The sequence below is a fragment of the Rhinatrema bivittatum genome, chromosome 6, assembly GCF_901001135.1.
Source record: "Rhinatrema bivittatum chromosome 6, aRhiBiv1.1, whole genome shotgun sequence".
Lineage (NCBI taxonomy): Eukaryota > Metazoa > Chordata > Amphibia > Gymnophiona > Rhinatrematidae > Rhinatrema > Rhinatrema bivittatum.
Genome location: NC_042620.1, coordinates 251192803 through 251212372, shown reverse-complemented (window position 1 = coordinate 251212372; position 19570 = coordinate 251192803). Strand labels below are relative to the sequence as shown.

General features: G+C 46.7%; 1 protein-coding gene across 2 annotated transcripts in view; it reads right to left on the bottom strand.

Moving 5' to 3' along the window:
* LOC115094091 (active breakpoint cluster region-related protein-like) overlaps nt 1-19570 on the bottom strand; it is a 107170-nt gene that overhangs the window by 49945 nt on the left and 37655 nt on the right. For both annotated transcript variants that reach the window (XR_003857494.1, XM_029606789.1), the window contains exons 10-15: nt 16932-17044; nt 15734-15902; nt 15238-15363; nt 14301-14376; nt 2400-2504; nt 1302-1376 (exon numbers count right to left, since the gene is read on the bottom strand). Coding sequence is in view for 1 of the 2 variants with exons in the window: in XM_029606789.1 (XP_029462649.1) it covers nt 1302-1376; nt 2400-2504; nt 14301-14376; nt 15238-15363; nt 15734-15902; nt 16932-17044 (664 nt within the window). In the remaining variant the exon portion in view is untranslated. The remainder of the gene's footprint in view (nt 1-1301; nt 1377-2399; nt 2505-14300; nt 14377-15237; nt 15364-15733; nt 15903-16931; nt 17045-19570) is intronic.

Genomic DNA, 19570 nt, shown 5'->3' with positions numbered 1-19570 from the left:
GACAATGAGGGAAGATAAGTCACACAGTTTCATTTTGATTAGGTTGTGGTGGGGAGAGATGGTCCAGTAAGAGACCTGTGAGAAAGAGTAGTCTAAGCAGGAAGTAATAAGACATTGGATAAAAATGTTGGTAGTGTGCTCAGAAAGGAAGTGATGGATTTGGTGATGTTCTACAAAAAAATATACATTTTAACAATACTTTGGATGCAAGAAAGGAAAACTAGAGATGAGAGGAGAAAACACAGAAAAAAAAGCAGAGACCAAGGAAACAAAAATCAGGAGAATCCTGACAAAAGAACAGGACGAGACTGAAAACAGTATATTGGGATAAAGGTTGAAAAAAAAATTAATGATTGTGTGATATTTGTTCTTAAAAGTGAAATTATTATATTTATTTATTTATTTATTGAGTTTTATATACCGTTGTTCGGTTTCAACATCACAACGGTGTAAAAGGTTTGGATGTTTAACATAGTGTTCAAAATATTCATGCGATTGTTAACACAGTTATTGTAGGCGTTATAAACGTAGTTCTGATGTCAAACTGTACAGGTTATATTACGTGCTTGCATTGGTTCCACATGTTTATATAGGCCGGTAGGATGTACTTTTTAAAAAAGCTTTTTATAAGAAGTAAAAATGGTTATCTTCGGCCACTACTCTAGCTTTGTTAGTGCTGTCTCTTGCACTACTTAGCAAATGCTGTTTTTAATTTTACTCCTGCTGAGAGGAGGTGCCTTGTAGATACCCATTTTATAATTTTCTCTCTGCTTCCTCCCTCATATCTCTGGTCAACAATAACACCTTGGGCTGTTTGCAATTGCCCATGCCACACCTTGCTGGAGAGGTTCGGTGTCTGGCATGAGACGGCATGCTTGTAAGGAGGGCTGGCAGGTGGGAGTTATGATGCTACGAGCGCCCTCCAGCGCCATTCCCTAACGTGCCTCCTGCTAGGAGAAACAGCGTCTGTTGGAGCCCTGGGCTTCCCCTTTATTCAGCACTCCTATACCATTTCAATAGAGACTGCTGCTAAGCGAAGCTGGGACTGCAGGAGCTGTGACCTCTACTCACAGCATGGCCTCCAATGCCATTCCTTACAGCACCTCCTGCAGGAGCTGTGAGTACTCCTCATGGTCAGCCTTCCTGCACCATTCCCTACAGCACATCCTGTGACAAAAGGCAAAGGTTGCAAGATGCGTCGGGGAATGAAATTGAAGAACCTGCCATTATAAGAACAAGAGAAAATACATAGGCACAAAATGGGAGAGAATCCTAGAAATATCAGTTCTAGAATCACTTACTGGCTGGGGTCTGGAGCCCTTGGATGGAATGCAATTTCAGCTCCAGAGTTCCAAACAGAAGGAAACCATTATTGTCTGGAGAGAAAAAAAAAAGAACACCAAGGTGTTGTCAGAGAAAAAGTTTCAATAGGACCGAACCAGCAAGACTTAGTAAACCCTGCAAGAATGCTCCTCCATTTTGCTGGAATCTCCTTTTACATTTTAAGCCCAGGATACCAGGTACCAGCTGAGTGTGTGATACAGGGCTCAAAGCAAATTGGAACCGGGTTCCAGGATCCAACAAAATAGGCAGTCCCAGTCCATTCCAGCAGCAGCAGCAGGTACAGGAGGCAGCAGGATTAATGCACGCCACGCATGGGAGCAGCAGAGATGGACAGAGGGGCACACGGAGAAGTCAGACACCTGTGCAAAGGACGAATGAAGAAGAGCCCAAGCAGACCTTATGGAGTTAAAGTTGCAGAGGAGATTGAGGAGAGGAAAGGGGAAGATGGCGGTGGGGGGATGGAGGATGGTAAGTAAAATCCAGGAGAGAGAAGTGGGGCAGTAGTGTTTTCTGCCACACACGGTGGTGCCAGAAATGGCTTTGTAGGCGTTGATATACCTTTCACGCAAGTTGCTGTATTAGTGCCTGTATTATGGCACTATGATGTGAGCACTGAGTGAATTCGCTCCCTTCTGCTAATCTCAGGGTGAATAATACTCCATAGTTCCCAGGTATGTATAGAGAAGAAATTGAGAAGGATCAGAATAATGATAAATCGCAAAAATGGTTGCCATGCTTATTATTTTCCACTTTGAGGGCTGATGTGATGTTACAGTGGCACTGCTCTGAATATGGCTGCTCCTATGGATTCAGAGAAAGCAATTGAAAGACTTTTCCAATAACTTAGTAAAATGTTTAATTTAAAAAGGATGACTGTTTAATAAGGAACAAATTAAAACAAAAAAAAAAATAAGGTGTGACTGTGACTGCCGTTCCGTGTTCTCTGGAAGCACTGCACAGGACAGGGATGGCAAGACTGTCTTTGCATTTCCTTCCCTGCTCTTCTGGGGGGGTCAGTCCTTTTGAGATCGCACACTCACATCACCGATACTTACCATTGCTCTGACTCTTCAGTGGTGGCCTCCTGGTGCTGCGGAGCTGGGGAAGGGATGAGGTCAGCTTCGAAATGTCTGACAAGAAGAGTGGCACTGAATCCAAATCTGGAAGCCAGAAAGAGGAGAGAGAGAGAGACATAAGTTGATATTTGATGGATTCAAGGGTTTATTAATTCTCTTAATAAGAAGTTTAACCACTAAAAAAAACCCCCCCCAGAGAATATGAAGGCAAATTAAGATATCCTGGCCCGTCCAGTTTGCTTATTCTTCCTTCCTTCTTACGTCAGTATATATCTCTAACTTCTGGCTTTATCCTTACTTCCCCAGCATGGGCAATCCTCAGCCCTTGTCTTATGCTTTCTGCAATTCTGATATTGTCTTTGTTCCCACCACCTCCTCTGGGAGGTTGTTTCATGTACTCACTGCGTTTCCGGTGAAGAAATCCATGTTGGCTAGTTAAAATGGCACTCCAGCACCCCTTGTAGGGTTGTTGATGTTTTGTTATTGTTTTATCTGAGCATGTTCCAACTTTAGCACAGTCTTTGGAGTACTTTGGAACAGGCAAGATATATCTTTCTCCAGCATGCAGCCTTATAAGGTCCTGCACAGCATTTGTAAGCTGCAGTGAAGACTATGGCAATTAGGGTTGTACATTTGTTGGAAAAAAAAAAGAAAACATGATGAATGAGCCTATTTTCATTTTGTTTTCAACGAACTAAACTTTTTTTTTTCCCCATTTTCCTATTGCTTCTGTGTTAAAGCAATTACTTTGGTTGTCAGTTCAATATAGAAAATAATTTAAAATAGTTTTATTAATATTTACATAAGAACATAAGATATGCCATACTGGGTCAGACCACTGTTTCCCCACTGTGGCCAATCCAAGTCATAAGTACCTGGCAAGTGCCCAAACATTAAATAAATCTCAATCTACTATTGATAATTTATTAATAGCAGTTTATGAATTTTTCCTCTAGGAACCTATCCAAATCTTTTTTAAACCCAGTAACACTAACTGCCAGAACCGCATCCTCTGGCAATGAATTCCAGAGCTTAACTATGCGATGAGTGAAAAATATTTTTTTTCGATTTGTTTTAAATGAGCTACTTGCCAACTTCATGGTGAGCCCCCTAGTCCTTCTACTATCCGAGAGAGTAAATAACCGATTTACATTAACCTGTTCAAGTCCTTTCTTGATTTTGTACACCTCTATCATTTCCCTCCTCAGTCGTCTCTTCTCCAAGCTGATCAGCTCTAATCTCTTTAGCCTTTCCTCATAGGGCAGCCGTTCCATGCCCTTTATCATTTTGGTCACCCTTCTCTGTACTTTCTCCAGTGCAATTTTATGTTTTTTGAGATGTGGCAAGCGGAATTGCATACAGTATTCAAGATGTGGTCTCACCATGGAGCGAAATAAAGGCATTATGACATCCATCGTTTTATTTGCCATTCTCTTCCTAATAATTCCTAAAATTCTGTTTGCTTTTTTGATTGCCACAACACACTTAGCCAACAATTTCAATGTATTATCCACTACAACACCTAGATCTCTTTCCTGGGTGGTAACTACGAAGATAGAACCTAATATTGTGTAACTACTACAAGGGTTATTTTTCCCTATATACATCACTTCACACTTGTCTATGTTAAATTTCATCTGCCATTTGGAAGCCCAATCTTCCAGTTTCGCAAGGTCCTACTGCAATTTATCACAATCCGCTTGAGATTTAACTACTCTGCAAAATATTATGTCATCAGCAAATTTGATCACCTCACTCATCATACCCCTTTCCAGATCATTTATAAATATATTAAAAAGCACCGGTCCAAGTACAGATACTTGAAGCACTACACTGTTTACCTTTTTCCACTGTGAAAACAGACCATTTAATCTTACTCTCTGTTTCCTGTCTTTTAACCAGTTTCCAATCCACAAAAGGACATTGCCTCCTATCCCATGACTTTTTAGTTTTCTTAGAAGCCTCTCATTGGGGACTTTATCGAACATCTTCTGAAAATCTAAATACACCACATCTACCGGTACATCTTTGTTTACATTTTTATTCACCCCTTCAAAAAATGTAGAAGATTTTGTGAGGCAAGACTTCCCTTGGGTAAATCCATGCTGGCTGTGTCCCATTAAACCATGTCTATTTAAATGTTTTGTGATTTTATTCTTTATAACAGTTTCCATGATTTTTCCCGGGACTGAAGTCAGGCTCACTGATCTATAGTTTCTCGGATCACCACTGGAGCCCTTTTTCAATATTGGGGTTACATTGGCCATCTTCCAGTCTTCAGGTAAAACAGATGATTTTAATGATAGGTTGCAAATTGTTGCGACCGTTGGTCTACGACGGCTTCGCCCCGCCTACCTCACTCTTCTTGCGGCTCCTCCCGCTCACCTCAGACGACTGGCTGCTGCCGCGGCATCCGTCTGCCGACCTCTCCGGCGTCCCCGGACCGGCTTTGGTACTGCTTCCCGCCATGCTCCTCCAAGGTACCATTGGGCTCGCGTGCGCACGCCGCTCTCATCTTTATTTCCTCGTTGGCATGAACCTCAGGGGCATCCCCCTGAGATGACGTCATGCTGCCCGGATATTTAAGCCTACAACGTTTGCTAGCTAATCAAGTTAGCAACCGGAATTCTACGGATGGGATTCGCTCTCCATACCGAAGCTACTCTGCCACTTCAGCGTTATCTGGAACTCTTTTGCTAATGGGGTATCTGCTCTTCGGGAGCCTCTTCTGCTTCTATCAGGTGCTATCAGGAAACCAGTACTCGCTCCTCGAGGGCCCATGTTCCCTGAGTCGCTGCCTGCATCTAGAACCCTTTCTACTTGGAAGACTTCACTAACAGTTTCCATCTGTGAGTACAACTACCATCTATTCCACAGTACTGCTTCCCTGGAACCAGGTACTCGCTCCTCGAGGGCCTGCCCTCTGTTCTAGTGCCAGACCTCTCATGTAGTGGAATCGCTGTGTGAGTACAATACCACCGAGTCTCTCTACTCTAAGGGATCAGGTACTCGCTCCTCGAGGGCCTGCTCTACCTGTCTCGGAGCTTCTCCTATTCTACCTGGGACTCTGTATGTTTCTCACTGTGTACTCATAACTCTCAGTCTCTTTCCACTACAGCACAGCCAAGCAGAGGATTCGCTGTTCCAACATCCTCTGGGATACTCGCCCAGCCGGGCTCAACATCTACTACTCACTACTGCCACCTCTGGTGGTTTCCAAAACTGTTTAAATAAAGATTCAAATCTGTCGGGCCGTTACAGTAAGGAGCGGTAGGAAGAGCTGCGTTAGTGCTAGGCGCACCCGCGTTTGCCACACGCACAGTCCTGCCCACCTACCGCTCGATACTGTATTTAAATAGCTTGCAAATGCAAGCCGCGTCCAAGAAGCGTCCATGAAGCGTTAGGCCCGCGCAACCCATTTTACTGTATAGGCGCTCTTTATACAGCGCCTATACAGTATCCTGGGTGCGCTGGTACCTGTCATTTCAAATGTCATTTCAAATGACATTTGAAATGACAGGCACCAGGAAGTGGATCCCAACTTTAACCCAAGAAAACCTAAAAACCTAAAATCCCCTCCTCCCGAAGCGACTCGACATGTACCAACTTACTTTTTGTTGCTTTTTCAGCCCTTTCAGCCTTCTCTGCCGTCCTCCGGAGGGGGCAGCCGGCGGCGAAAGCGGCTTCCAGCGGTTCCCGCGCAGGTCCCGGTTCTCCTGGCTCAGCCGCTCCAGCTGCACCTCCAGCTCCTCGATGCGCCGCCGCTGCGTCTCCAATAACTTCTGCTGGCTCTCGATGATGTTGTTCAGCTCCAGGAGGTACTCCACGGCGTGGTTCGGGATCTCAGCTCCAATGGCTAGAGCCAGCGAAGCGCATGATGTCACGGCGCGAGCGAAGCGAAGCGTACTTTCATTGGCTTGAGCACCCAAATTGACGGGCGCTCAAGCCAATGAAAGCACATGGACGGGCGTGCGTGACGTACGCCGTGACGTCACGCATGCGCGTTCATGTGCTTTCATTGGCTTGAGCGCCCGTCAATTTGGGCGCTCAAGCCAATGGCTAGAGCCAGCGAAGCGCATGACGTCACGGCGCGAGCGAAGCGAAGAGTACTTTCATTGGCTTGAGCGCCCAAATTGACGGGCGCTCAAGCCAATGAAAGCACATGAACGCGCGTGCGTGACGTCATGGCGTACGTCACGCACGCCCGTCCATGTGCTTTCATTGGCTTGAGCGCCCAATTTGGGCGCTCAAGCCAATGAAAGTACGCTTCGCTTCGCTCGCGCCGTGACGTCATGCGCTTCGCTGGCTCTAGCCATTGGAGCCGAGAGCACGAACCACGCCGTGGAGTACCTGCTGGAGCTGAACAACATCATCAAGAGCCAGCAGAAGTTATTGGAGACGCAGCGGCGGTGCATCGAGGAGCTGGAGGTGCAGCTGGAGCTGCTGAGCCAGGAGAACCGGGACCTGCGCGGGGACCGTTGGAAGCCGCTTTCGCCGCCGGCTGCCCCCTCCGGAGGATGGCAGAGAAGGCTGAAAGGGCTGAAAAAGCAACAAAAAGTAAGTTGGTAACATATCGAGTCGCTTCGGGAGGAGGGGATTTTAGGTTTTTAGGTTTCCTTTTGGGGGAAAGTTTGCCGTCTACCCTTACCCCTGCCTCTAACGCAGGTATAGGGGTAGGCGGTACATTAGCAGGTTAAACGCGTGGCTAAACTGCAGGTTAAAAAGGCGATAGTCGGGACGCGCGTTACTGAATGGGGGGGAATAGCTAATCCGATCATTTACATCTCATATACATGCCGTGGGCGGAAGGGGTTACTCGTTGATTTAAAGAGGCGGTAAGAATGGGTTAAAGGGGATAGTGAATCTCGGGTTGGGCTAACGCGGCCAAATTGTGAGTAAAAGGCGGGTTAGAAACAGGGTAACAGCGGCCGCACTACTGTATTGACCTGTGTGTTTGTGTGTCCAGAGCAGGGCCGCCATCAGGAATTTTGAGGCCCCATACAGCCAAAATGTCTGGGCCACAAGCATTCAGACTCCGCGGCTCCTCGGCCTCCAGCTAGCAAGCAGACAGCGACGGCCCGCGCGCTTTGCCGGCGCATACTGTCACAGCCGCGTCAGACAGTGAACGCTGGCAGGACAGAGCGCGCGGACGAGTCTCTGTCTGCGGTGCTCTGTAAATCAATGCTATGCGTGTCTAAAAGACACGCATAGCATTGATTCTCTCCCTTCTCTGGGGCCCGCACCCAGGGCCGGCTCCAGGTTTCAGTAGGCCCCTGGGCGACAGACTGTCGGAGAGAGCCTCAGTGGGCCTCTTTGCCATGAACTAATACATCCCCCAAGCGCACCTGCCGCCTGGCGGCTGCGGGCCCCCATATGTGGCAGTAGATCCTGGGGCCCCATACTGCAGGCCCAAGAATACTGCCCTGATGGCGGCCCTGGTCCAGAGTCTAGCCTGACACCGTGGTCCCTCACAGGCCTGCCCCCTGTGGGTGTGGTCAGCTGCCACAATGTCCAAGGATCCACCCAACCATCAATAACCATAACACAAATTAATTGAAATAAGTCTGAAATTTCATTTTTTAGTTCTTTCCCTGGGGTATATACCATCCAGTATATTTTAGTTCAGAACCCTGGGGTATATACCATCCAGTCCAGGTGATTTATTACTCTTCAGTTTGCTAGTCTAGCTTACCACATCTTCCAGGTTCACCGTGATTTGGTTCAGTTCATCTGAATCATCACCCTTGAAAACTGTCTCCAGAACGGGCATCTCCCTAACATCCTCTTCAGTAGACACCAAAGCAAAGAATTTTTTAATCTTTTCATGATGGCCTTATCTTCCCTAAGTGCCCCTTTAACCCCTCGATCATCTAACAGTCCAATCGACTCCCTTACAGGCTTTCTGCTTTGGATATATTTTAAAATGTTTTTATTATGAGTTTTTGCCTCCACGGGCAACTTCTTTTCAAATTCTCCCTTAGCCTGTCTTATCAATATCTTACATTTAACTTGCTAATGCTTATGGTTTATCCTATTTTCTTCTGATGGATCCTTCTTCCAATTTTTGAATGAAGATCTTTTGGCTAAAATAGCCTCTTTCACCTCACCTTTTAGCCATGCTGGCAATCGTTTGACCTTCCTTCCACCTTTCTTAATGCATGGAATACATCTGGACTGCACTTCTAAGATGGTATTTTTTTAACAATGTCTACATCTGTTGCACACTGTTTACCTTTGTACCTGCACCTTTTAGGTTTTTTTTAAACTATTTTTCTCATTTTATCAGTTTCTCTTTTGAAAGTTTAGTGCTACAGCCGTGGATTTACTTATTGCCCCTTCCAGTCATTAATTCAAATTTGATCATTTTATGATCACTATTGCTAAGTGGCCCAACCACCATTACCTCTCTCACCAAATCCTGTGCTCCACTGAAAATTGGATCTAAAATTTCTTCCTCTCTCATCAGTTCCTGAACCAATTACTCCATAAAACTGTCATTTATTCCATCTAGGAACTTTATCTCTCCAGCATGCCCTGATATTTCACTTTCCCAGTCAATATTGGGGTAATTGAAATCTATAGAAACACGTGGTATTGAAAAATTAAACAATCACAACGCTATGAACTTTTATCTTGTATGTTTAAGGACCATCATACCACCCTCAGTGCTCACAAGTCAAACTTGCATCTCATGCACTTTCACGGGGTCACATTTAATCAATTGGTCCAGATGGAAGGCATCAAAGTTCAATTTTGTGTACTTTTTATGAATTTTTTACTATATATATTAAAAAGGCAACTTCCCTTGTTTCTGGGTTATCGGGGTTACTTATCCCGTAGCTGGACAAGTTACCCCGACAGCTACGGGATAAGTAACCCCGATAACCCAGAAACAAGGGAAGTTGCCTTTTTAATATATATAGTAAAAAATTCATAAAAAGTACACAAAATTGAACTTTGATGCCTTCCATCTGGACCAATTGATTAAATGTGACCCCGTGAAAGTGCATGAGATGCAAGTTTGACTTGTGAGCACTGTGGGTGGTATGATGGTCCTTAAACATACAAGATAAAAGTTCATAGCGTTGTGATTGTTTAATTTTTCAATACCACGTGTTTCTATATAATTCATTTCAATCGTGGGATTTTTCACTAAGAGAATTTTGTGTGTTTGGTAATTGAAATCTCCCATTATTTCTGCCCTACCAATTTGGTTAGCTTCCCTAATTTCTCTTAGCATTTCACTGTCTTGTCTTACCATCTTGGACAAGTGGATGGTGGTATACTCCTATCACTATACTCTTCCCCAACACACAAAGGATTTCTACCGATAAAGATTTGATTGTGCAATTAGTCTCATGCAGGATCTTTATCCTGTTGGATTCTATGCCATCCTGGACATAAAGCGCCACCTCGCCACCAAGATGCTCCTCTCTGACATTGCAATATAAATTTGTACCCTGGTATAGCACTGTCCCATTGGTTATCCTCTTTCCACCATGTCTCTGAGATGCCAGTTAAGTCTATGTCATCATTCACTGCTATACATTCTAATTCTCCCATTTTACTTCATAGACTTCTGGCATTAGCATACAAACATTTCAAAGTATGTTTTTTTGTTTGTATTAACATTTTGCTTTTCAGTTGACAGGGATAAATTGGAATCTTTTAGCTCAGGTGAGTTTTTAATTATAGGTACTTGTGTGAGGAAAAACTGCAATATTTAAAGGATATTTTACATCCTTATAGCCCCATGCTTGCATTTCATTCACAGGATCAAGAGCTGTTAGTGATTCCTTCAATTAAGGCAGCTTCAAAAGAGAGTGGGCATTTTCCATGGTTGCTCCAACATTAAGGAACGCTCTCCCATCTGATTTATATTTCATATTGAATGTGAAGATATTTCGTAAACAACTGAAACACCATTTATTTGAAGAAGCTTTTGGTTAGTTTCAGTGTGATTTTGTGAATGTAATTATTTTATTTTTTTGTGTTTTCATTTTAGAAATGGAGAAATTACTTACCTGATAATTTTGTTTTCCTTACTGTAGTCAGATGGACTCAGGACCAGTGGGTTTATGCTCCCCTGCCAGCAGATGGAGACGGAGCAAGCTGATGTTACAATATATATATATACTCCTGCAGTGATCCCAGCCTGCCATTATTCTCCTCAAAAGCAACTCTGGACTGACTAGCAAAAGAACTTGATTAAAAACATGATTAAAAACAGATAACCAGAATGTACTCAACCATCCATAAACACTGAAGTCACATAAGATTCTAGGTACCTCAAGCTAGGGACTGGATGAACACCTTCCAGTAATCCCTTGGGATCCAGAGCCCCACAGGAGGACTACTGACACTCTCATGTGGCAGCCGAGGGTGGGAAGCTGAGTCCATCTGTCTACACTAAGGAAAACAAAATCATTAGGTAAGTAATTTCTCCATTTCCTAGCAGGTAGACAGATGGACTCAGGATCTGTGGGATGTACCAAAGCTACTCCCCAACAGGGTGGGAGGCTGCCCGCGGTCCAGTCATCATCTTCCCAGGCCTGCACATCCAGACGATAAAACCTGGAAGAAGTGTGTAAGGAGGACCATGTCGCAGCTCGGCAGATATCGATGGGAGACAACAGACTAACCTCCATCTATGACACTGCCTGACCCCTAATGGAATGAGCCCTAACCTGAATAGGCAATGGCTTTCCAGCATCCACATATGTGGCTGTGACCACCTCCTTAATCCAATGAGCTATGGTAGCCCGCCAAGCCAGAGTGCCCTGCTTACTCCTGCCATGGAGAACAAACAGGTGATGCGTCTTTCAAAAAGACTCAGAGACCTAATACCCAAGGAATGTCAAAGGTGAAACTCCTCCGCATCCCTAACCTTATCCAGGGATGGCAAAGAGATGGACTGATTCAAATGAAAGTCTGAGACTGCCTTGGGCAAGAAGGATGGAACAGTACACAGCTGTTACGCCCCTGGAGTCACTTGAAGGAATAGCTCCCAGCAAGACAAGGCCTGCAGCTCAGAAATCCAATGCACAGAACATATAGCCACCAGGAACACAGGCTTCAACGTCAGCAACCGTAAGGATTGGCTATGCAGTGGTCGTAACATAGGGCCTGCCAAAAAGTCCAGCACCAAATTAAGACTCCACAATGGAACCAGTAACCTCAAGGGAGGCCTAAGGTGCTTCACTTCCTTCAAAAAATGGGCCACATCAGGATGAGACGACAAGGAAACACCATTCACCAGACCTCTGAAATAGGCAAGAGCCGCAACCTGCAGCTTCAAGGAAGTAAGGGCAAAGTCTTTATTCAATACATCCTGCAAAAAATGCAGAATGAGAGGGATCTTCACTTAATGAAGAAGAACCCCCTGCTCCTTACACCAGGCCTTAAAAACTCTCCAAACCCATACATAAGCCAAGGAAGTGGAGAACTTGAGAGCACGGAATAAAGTGGCAATCATTGCAGAGGAAAAAACACCCTTTAACAGGTGAGCCCTCTCAAGGACCAAATCGAAAGACTGAATCGAGTTGGATCCTCATGAAGAACTGGTCCTTGCTGAAGCAGATCCATGTGCGGTGGAAGCCGAAGGGGGCCTCAACCAGGAGTCATCGCAAATCTGCATACCACGGACACCTAGGCCAGTCTGGTGCCACCAAGAGTACTAGGCCCCTGTGGCCTTCGATCTTGTGAATTATCCTGCCCAGCAAGGGTCACAGAGGAAAGGCATAAAGCAATCTGTCTTCCGGTCAGACCTGTACTAGAACATCTATTCCCAGGGATCATGGATCTCCCCTTTGTATTTCGAGAAGTCGCCAGCAGGTCTAGGAACAGAAGGCCCCAGCGATCCACAATCAGCTGAAATGCCTTGGCTGACAACATCCATTCTCCTGGGTCCAGACTCTCCCTGCTGAGAAAGTCCGCTCTTACATTGTCTTTTCCTGCAATGTGAGAGGCCGAGATCATCTGCAGATGACCTTCTGCCCATTCCATCAGCTGGTCTATTTCCTGCAACACTTGCTGACTCTTGATAGGTACCAGAACCACTGCCAGAGCCATGACATGGAGCAAGATAAGGAACATATAAAGGAGCATGGAGGCATTGCCAGAGCATTGTTGGCAAGAAGGAGCAGGGAGTCACGGGTCCAAGCATCGCCAGCAAAAAGGAGCAGGGAATTGCTTTCTGAGCTTTGCTGCAAGATGGAGCAGGTAGCTGCAGGCCTGAATATTAGGGTGTGCAGAGAAAAAAAATTGTTGTTTTTTGGTTTGTTTTTGGGAGGTTTTTTCCAACGTATTTTGGTTCATGAAATGTTTGATTTGTTTTATTTGTGTGAAAAAATCAAATCAGACATTAAAACAAAAATGGACAAATAAATGAAAATGGGGCCCCGAAGGCCTCCGGTCCCTTTCTCCCACCCACCCAGAAAAATGCCAGGACCAGGATCTACCCGGCCCCCACTTACTTGGTCCATTGGGGAACCGATGGTGAGGCCTAGGCCCAGACTGAAACCTCGGACTTGCATAGGCCAAGGACGTGGTATGTCGCCATGGCCTCAGCCTTGACCTAGGCAAGGCTGATGCCTCAATATAGGCCGGAGTCCGAGCCTAGGCCCGATGTCACAGCCTAGACCAGAGGCGTGTTCGCGAGGCCAGGGCCTTGGCCGGACCCAGGACTGACGCCTGGAGGCCGGGTTCTGACACCTGGGCCTCAGCCGAGATTGGAACAGAGGTCCAGGCCCGATACCGCAGTTCTACCTGGAGGCCAGATCCCGATGCCAGGGCCTTAACCTGGATCCAGGCACAATTCTGGGACCTGAGCTGGAGGCCAGGTCCTGATGTCTAAGCCAGGGCCTGGGCCCAGGCCCAATGCCACGGCCCAGCCCGGGGGCCGGTTCCCAATACTTTACATCAAAAAGATGCTGTCTGCTGGGATGATTGTGCCGGATTTAATTAACTCTGGGGCAAACTTAGTGGACATATTAGTTGAAGAGGAAAAGAAGAAGAGGACACCATTGAAGCTGCTCCGCAACCTGGGCTCTAGTTCTGGGCCTGACCCTAGGCTGAGGTTCAGGCATCAGACCAGAGGCTCAAGTGACAAGACCCAGCCGCTGGGCTGGGCTGCAGTATCAGGCATTGGGACCCAGCCTGGCCACTTCCGAAGATACCCGATGGATCAGGTAAGTGATTATTTGGAGGGGGCTCGTATCTCTGCCAAAACCCTGGCATCGGCCCGGGCCTAGGCCGAAATGCGGGTATTGTGCTCGGGTGTAGGCCAAGGTACTGGTGTCACATTCAGGTGTAGGCTGCCGCCTCTGCTTTGGGCCTCAGGCCTAGGCCCGATGCATTTATTTAAAATGAATGCAATGAATAAGGTTTGATTCATTTGGGGACCCCTCGATTAATTTTAGGGGCCCTGAATAAAATTGCCTTTATTTATTGCATTTTGTGCATTCATTTTAAACAAATGTACATCCCTACAGAGCATCACCAGCAGGATGGAGGAGGGAGCCACCTCGCACAAGTAAAGGGAGACAGGGAGATGCAGTTTACTGGAAAAGGAGAGTGGAGAGTCGGGAGAGGAAAGAGGCAATTCCCAGGGTGGATGGGGCAAGATGCTGTGACAGAGGGAAGGCAATGGGAGGGGGGGGGGGGGGAATGAAGAAAGGGGGGATACTGGGTAGGAGATGGTGGGAAAGCAAGATGCTAGGAGGAAAAAGGTTATTAACATTTTCATCCAGCCCTCTCAGTGATTTGAAATATCCTATATGGACCTTTTCGTAAAATGTTTGGAGACCCTGGCTCTAAAATATTAACAAATATATAAACGGCTATTTTCTAATACTGGGTAAGAATTTTCCTTTTCCTTACTTCTATTTCTTGTTTCTTCAATCTTCTCCTTCCATTCGTAGAGCTCAAATTCCGAGGACAACAGGAAAATATAACTCTAGAGTTGAGAAAATATACAAGTGAACAAAAAGAGTTAGACTGGTTTCCTCTGCAAAGTGATTCTCACCAGCTAGCCTATTTAGTTTATCTCAAACAGAAATTGCTGGATGAGTGGATAATAGTAGTGCCATTTGCACGGTTCAATGACTAAGTGGCTGGATGTTTGGCAGGTTGGATGATTGGGTGGTAGTAAGCATGGTTGAATTGATGGGTGGTTGTAATGCTAATTGAATGCTTAGATTTTTGAATGGTTGGATGCTTGAATGGTCAGATGGCAGTAGTGGTGGAAAAGTGACAATAGTGCTAGTTGGATGGTTGGGTGGCCATCATAGTGATTTATAGTTCAACTGTTACTGATTAGATGGCAGTAGTTATGGTTGGATGGCTTGGTAGTAGTAATAGTGGAGTGGAAGTATTGGTGGTTGGATGATTCGGTGATAGTAGTGGTGTTTTTTGTACTGTTGCATGGCAGTAGTAGTATTGGTTGGATGGGTCATTGGTAGTGGAAGTGTTTGGTGGGATGGCAATATTAGGGTTGGTAGATTGAATGATTGGATGGTAAAGGGGACAACTTTCAAAAGGATTTTCATGAATGTTTATTAGCAAAAAAAAAAACCCTTTGACAATTGCCAGCACCCTCTCCCCTACTTCTTATGGGGAAAAGTACTCGCGCTGACCATAATAAACATATTTTTCCCCACAGAGAAAAGGGGCTCTGCTAGGGAAAGGGTTAGGGTGGGATCTGTGAAGTATGTGAAGGATAAAGTCTCTCCATGGCACTGGCCCATTGCCAGATTTTCAAAGGGAAACTACAGGGATATGTCCCTTTGAAAATCAGCATGTAAGCACTGCCCTTCACCTTTCCAGTCTTGCTGTGGATGCAGAGAGGCACCATTGGAGAGTTCTGCAGTAGCCAGAGCTCATTGTCCAGCAGTTTCCTCTTGGTTTTCTCCAGCACTTTGTTCAGTGGCCCTCTGTTATGATTCTTGAAGAAATGAAATGTAAAAAGTCCTATTATACACATCACAGAAAAGGGAACCACAAAGACACAGGTCCAGAGACATTTCCTCTTCCTTTCAGGGGCTGCACCCATAAACAAATGCAAAGCCCATAAATGTACAATGTATTCCTTTCCTCGAGTTCTCGCGCTCAGATTCTCTGCCCCTTTCTCCCTCTCCATTGCTTCCTCAGCCTCTGAGCCTCTGCCCCTTATTATATGGAGAATTCATTCTGGGTTTACTAAACTGGAGATATTCATAAAGTAACAAGGGAATTAATGGCTGTCAGGATAGGGCATATCTCAAGAGATGTTCTCGGGTGTCCTCATTTCCCTTGAATCTTGCCAAGTTCCTTACCTTCTCCTCCTGAATTTCCAGCCTCGTCTGTTGGATTATCTTCTGTATGTCAATCATGAGCTCCTGTGGCTCAGCTGGGATTGTCAGAACAAGGTCATCCTCCAACACTGGTTGCAGGGTGAGGTCAGTCAGGGGGATGGACCACTCATGCTTATAAAGATCCTGCTTCCTAATGAAACAGAGATAGAAAGGAAGAGAAGCTGGAGAAAATGAACAGTGCAGAAAATGTAGGAGCTCTGAGTTCTCCCACACTCAGCACTTCTATACTGTTCCCTACAGCAGCTCCTGTTGAGTGGGTGTATGTTGGAGTGAATGTATGATGGTATGGGTGCTGGTGTAATGTTGTATGTTTGGTTAACTATGTAGGTGGACAGTCTGATTTATTTATTTATTTTTAGTTTTTATATACCGATGTTCCTGTATAATATACATATCACACTGGTTTACAAGGAAATAAAACTGACGCCTCGTAGGGCGGTTTACATTGAACAAATAACAGATAAGGGGGCATAAAAGGAACTTAGAGATGACTGGATGGTCAGATAGCTGGATTGCTGATGTATTGGACAGTCGTACTGATGGGTGGTTGGAACGTTACATGGATGGGTGATTTCATACTGTACTGGCCCAGTGAAGGAGGAGGTAGTGGCACCCCACTGGGCCCAGGTGGAGAAAAGACAGCAAAGTCTCACTGGGCCCAGCCAGGGGAAGAGGAAGAAGCAGGGCCTCACTGGGCCCAGCGGAGGAGAAGACAGCTGTGTCCTGCCAAGCAGAGAAAAGGCAGTGGAAAACGGGCCCCAGGCCCAGGCAGAGGAAAATGAAGTAGCGCCCTGCTGGGCCTAAGGGAGGAGGAGGAGGAGACAGTGGCATCTGACTGAACCCAAGTGGAGAACAGGCAGTGCCGTCTTTTTGGGCACAGGTAGGGGAAAAAGAAGCAGTGCCCCTCCAGGCTTGGATGGGAAAGAGGAAGCAGCCCCATGCCAGGACCACACATAGAAGGATACAGCAGGTAAGGATTTTGTTCAGACTGTATTGGCCTGAAGATAAGAGTATTGTCTTATATTTGGGGTTATCTTAGAAACTTGACCAGTACAGTAGTTGGATTATTGGTTGGTTGCTTGGATGGTTGGCTGTGTCTCGTGTCTAGGGGCTGCTCGGGGGGGGGGGGGGGGGGGGTTCAGTTCTGGATATTGCTTACCCCTGTTTGAGTTTGGCACACAGCAGGAAGTCACTGAAGAGAAAGAGATGTCGAAGTCGTCTACTGCCATCTGTTACTTCGACAAGGAATCCATCCTTCACCAAGTGACGTATCTGAGAAAAGAGAGACAAAGGCAGACAGATTTCGCATATAGATCCATCTTTATGACTTCCCTCAACATGTAAACTTTATTCTCCTGTGCTTGACATACAAAGAGAGAGAAAGAAACAATCAGATACAGACTTTTCTGCCCTATACGCAATTGTATAATTGGGCTTCCAAAGCCCTAAATCCAATTCCCCACCAATGTTCACATACACACAGCCTGCTTCTGACATATGCCCTCAAGTTAGCAAGCCCAGAAAGACTGGGGTGGTGTCACCACAAGCTGCCTGAAATCCACACCTGCAGATGATAATGATGAGGAACAGAACAGTGTTACCTGTCGATCATTACACATGTTAAGGCCAATTTTCAAACTCCCTGTAGTACTTGCAGGCTTGTACCCAAGGACCTGCAGGTTGATTTTCAAAGCGAAATGCCCTGTGGAGTTTCCCTTTGAAAATCTGGTGGCAGACCAGTGCTATGGGGCATCCTTACCCTGCAAACCTTGCAAGTACAAGCATTTCAAAATGAAAAGTCTTTCTGTATTTCACTGCCCCTGCCCTAACTCCACCCCTGGCAAAGACCCTTTTCTCCACATAGATGGGGTAACTTTCTAAGCTTTTTTTTCCATGGGTAAGCACCTTTGTACCCAGTGGCATAGCCTCGAGTGGGCTGTGGTCCACCCATCTTTCACTCACACCCACCCATTTTTTTGTGCACTAGTACATTTTTCAGCGGGACCAATAGCAAGCAGCCAGCACAGTTACTTCCAGTTAGAGAAGACTTCAGCAGTGGCTCCCTGCGACAGAAGAGTAAGGACTCCACAGCGGCAGGAAAAAATTAGAATGGGAACTGACCGGGAAGGAAGAGTAGCCCGAGCCAAAAGAAAAGGAGTCTGTGTGATGGTGGCAAGATCGCCCGCGGTAGTGGGAAAATCATCTGCTGCAAGCTGAAGGTCTGCAGCACGGCGCCACCCAAGAGGAGTCTGCAGCTGTGCTGAAGTAGGAAGATTCTTCCAGCAGCAGCAGGAGCAGCAGGCACACAAGGGAGTAAGGATCAGCACTGGACCCTGCTCAGCATGTGGAGGCAGTCAGAGGCACTGAAAAGGCAGCGACTGTCCGCTCTGCCGCCGTCTGCTCTGCAGCTGTAGTTTCTTTGCTGGTAAGTAAGAGGTGGCTGAGGATGGGGACGAGCGTGATCGGACTGGGAATACACCCAGGCCTAAAGGTCTGGGGGGAATGAGTATAAGGTGGCAGGGGTTAGGGCTGGGGGCTCAGGGGGGATGAATGTGACTGGAGATGGGGTTGGAGGACTGGGGGAGATGAGTAAGGATGGAATTGAGGGACGAGGGAGATTAATGTGAGGAAGATGGAGCTGGGACTGGGGTAGATGAGTGTGAGGGAGATAGGGTTGGGGAGATACATGTGAAGAAGATGGGGCTGGAGGATATAAGTGTGAGGAAGATGGGGCTGGAGGATATAAGTGTGAGGAAGATGGGGCTGGAGGAGATTAGTGTGAGGGAGATGGGGTTGGGGGCTGGGAGGCTGAGGGAGACGAGTGTGAGGGATATGGGATTGGACACTGGGGGAGATGAGTGTGAGGGAGACAGGATTGGTGGCTGAAGAGTGAGTGCGAGGGAGAAGAGGCTGGGGGAGATGATATTGAGGGATATGGGATTGGACACTGGGAGAGATGAGAGTGAGGAAGGTGAGACAGGATTGGGGGCTGAAGAGTGAGTGCGAGGGAGATGAGGCTGGGGGAGATGATATTGAGGGATATGGGATTGGACACTGGGAGAGATGAGTGTGAGGAAGGTGGGGCTGGAGGAGAAGAGTGTGAGGGAGATGGGGTGGGGAGAAGAGTGTGAGGGAGATGGGGTGGGGAGAAGAGTGTGAGGGAGATGGGGTTGGGGGATGGGGAGGAGTGTGAGGGAGAAGGGGCTGGGGGAGATGTCTTTGAAGAGGATGGGGGGATGAGTGTGAGGTGGGTGGGGATGTGGATGGGCCTGTGGGGGCTGTAAGGGATGAGTGCGAGGCAGCTGGGGGGGGATATGTGAGGTGCTGGAGATGAGGTTGGGTGTGGGATGGAGAGTATGAGAGTGAAGTGCTGGAAATAGGGCTTAGGGGGGATGACTGTCTGGGGGATGAGGCTGGAGGTTGGAAGCAGTGAATGTGAGGTTGCCCGAGGTCTGGAGGTGACTCTCAGGTGGCTGGAGATGGGGTTGGGGGCCTGCGGAGGGGCGAGAGTGAGAATGGGATAGAGGAAAGTGTAAAGGATATGATTCTCATCCTCCATGTCTCTCTCAAACACCCCCCCCCCCCCCCGGTCCCCTGCAGTCTTTCAAGTCTGTACCCTTATCTGTTGCAATGGATTGGGGCATCCCTGTGTTCAAGGCTGGGGAGACCTGCAGTGAGCTATCTCTCACTCAGAGGATGGATCTGACAGTGACCCGATGCAGAGGGGTGTCAACTTTAACTATTTTTCAACTATCTCCTCAGTTTGGGAGACAAGGACAGTTTTCCACCCTTTCTACC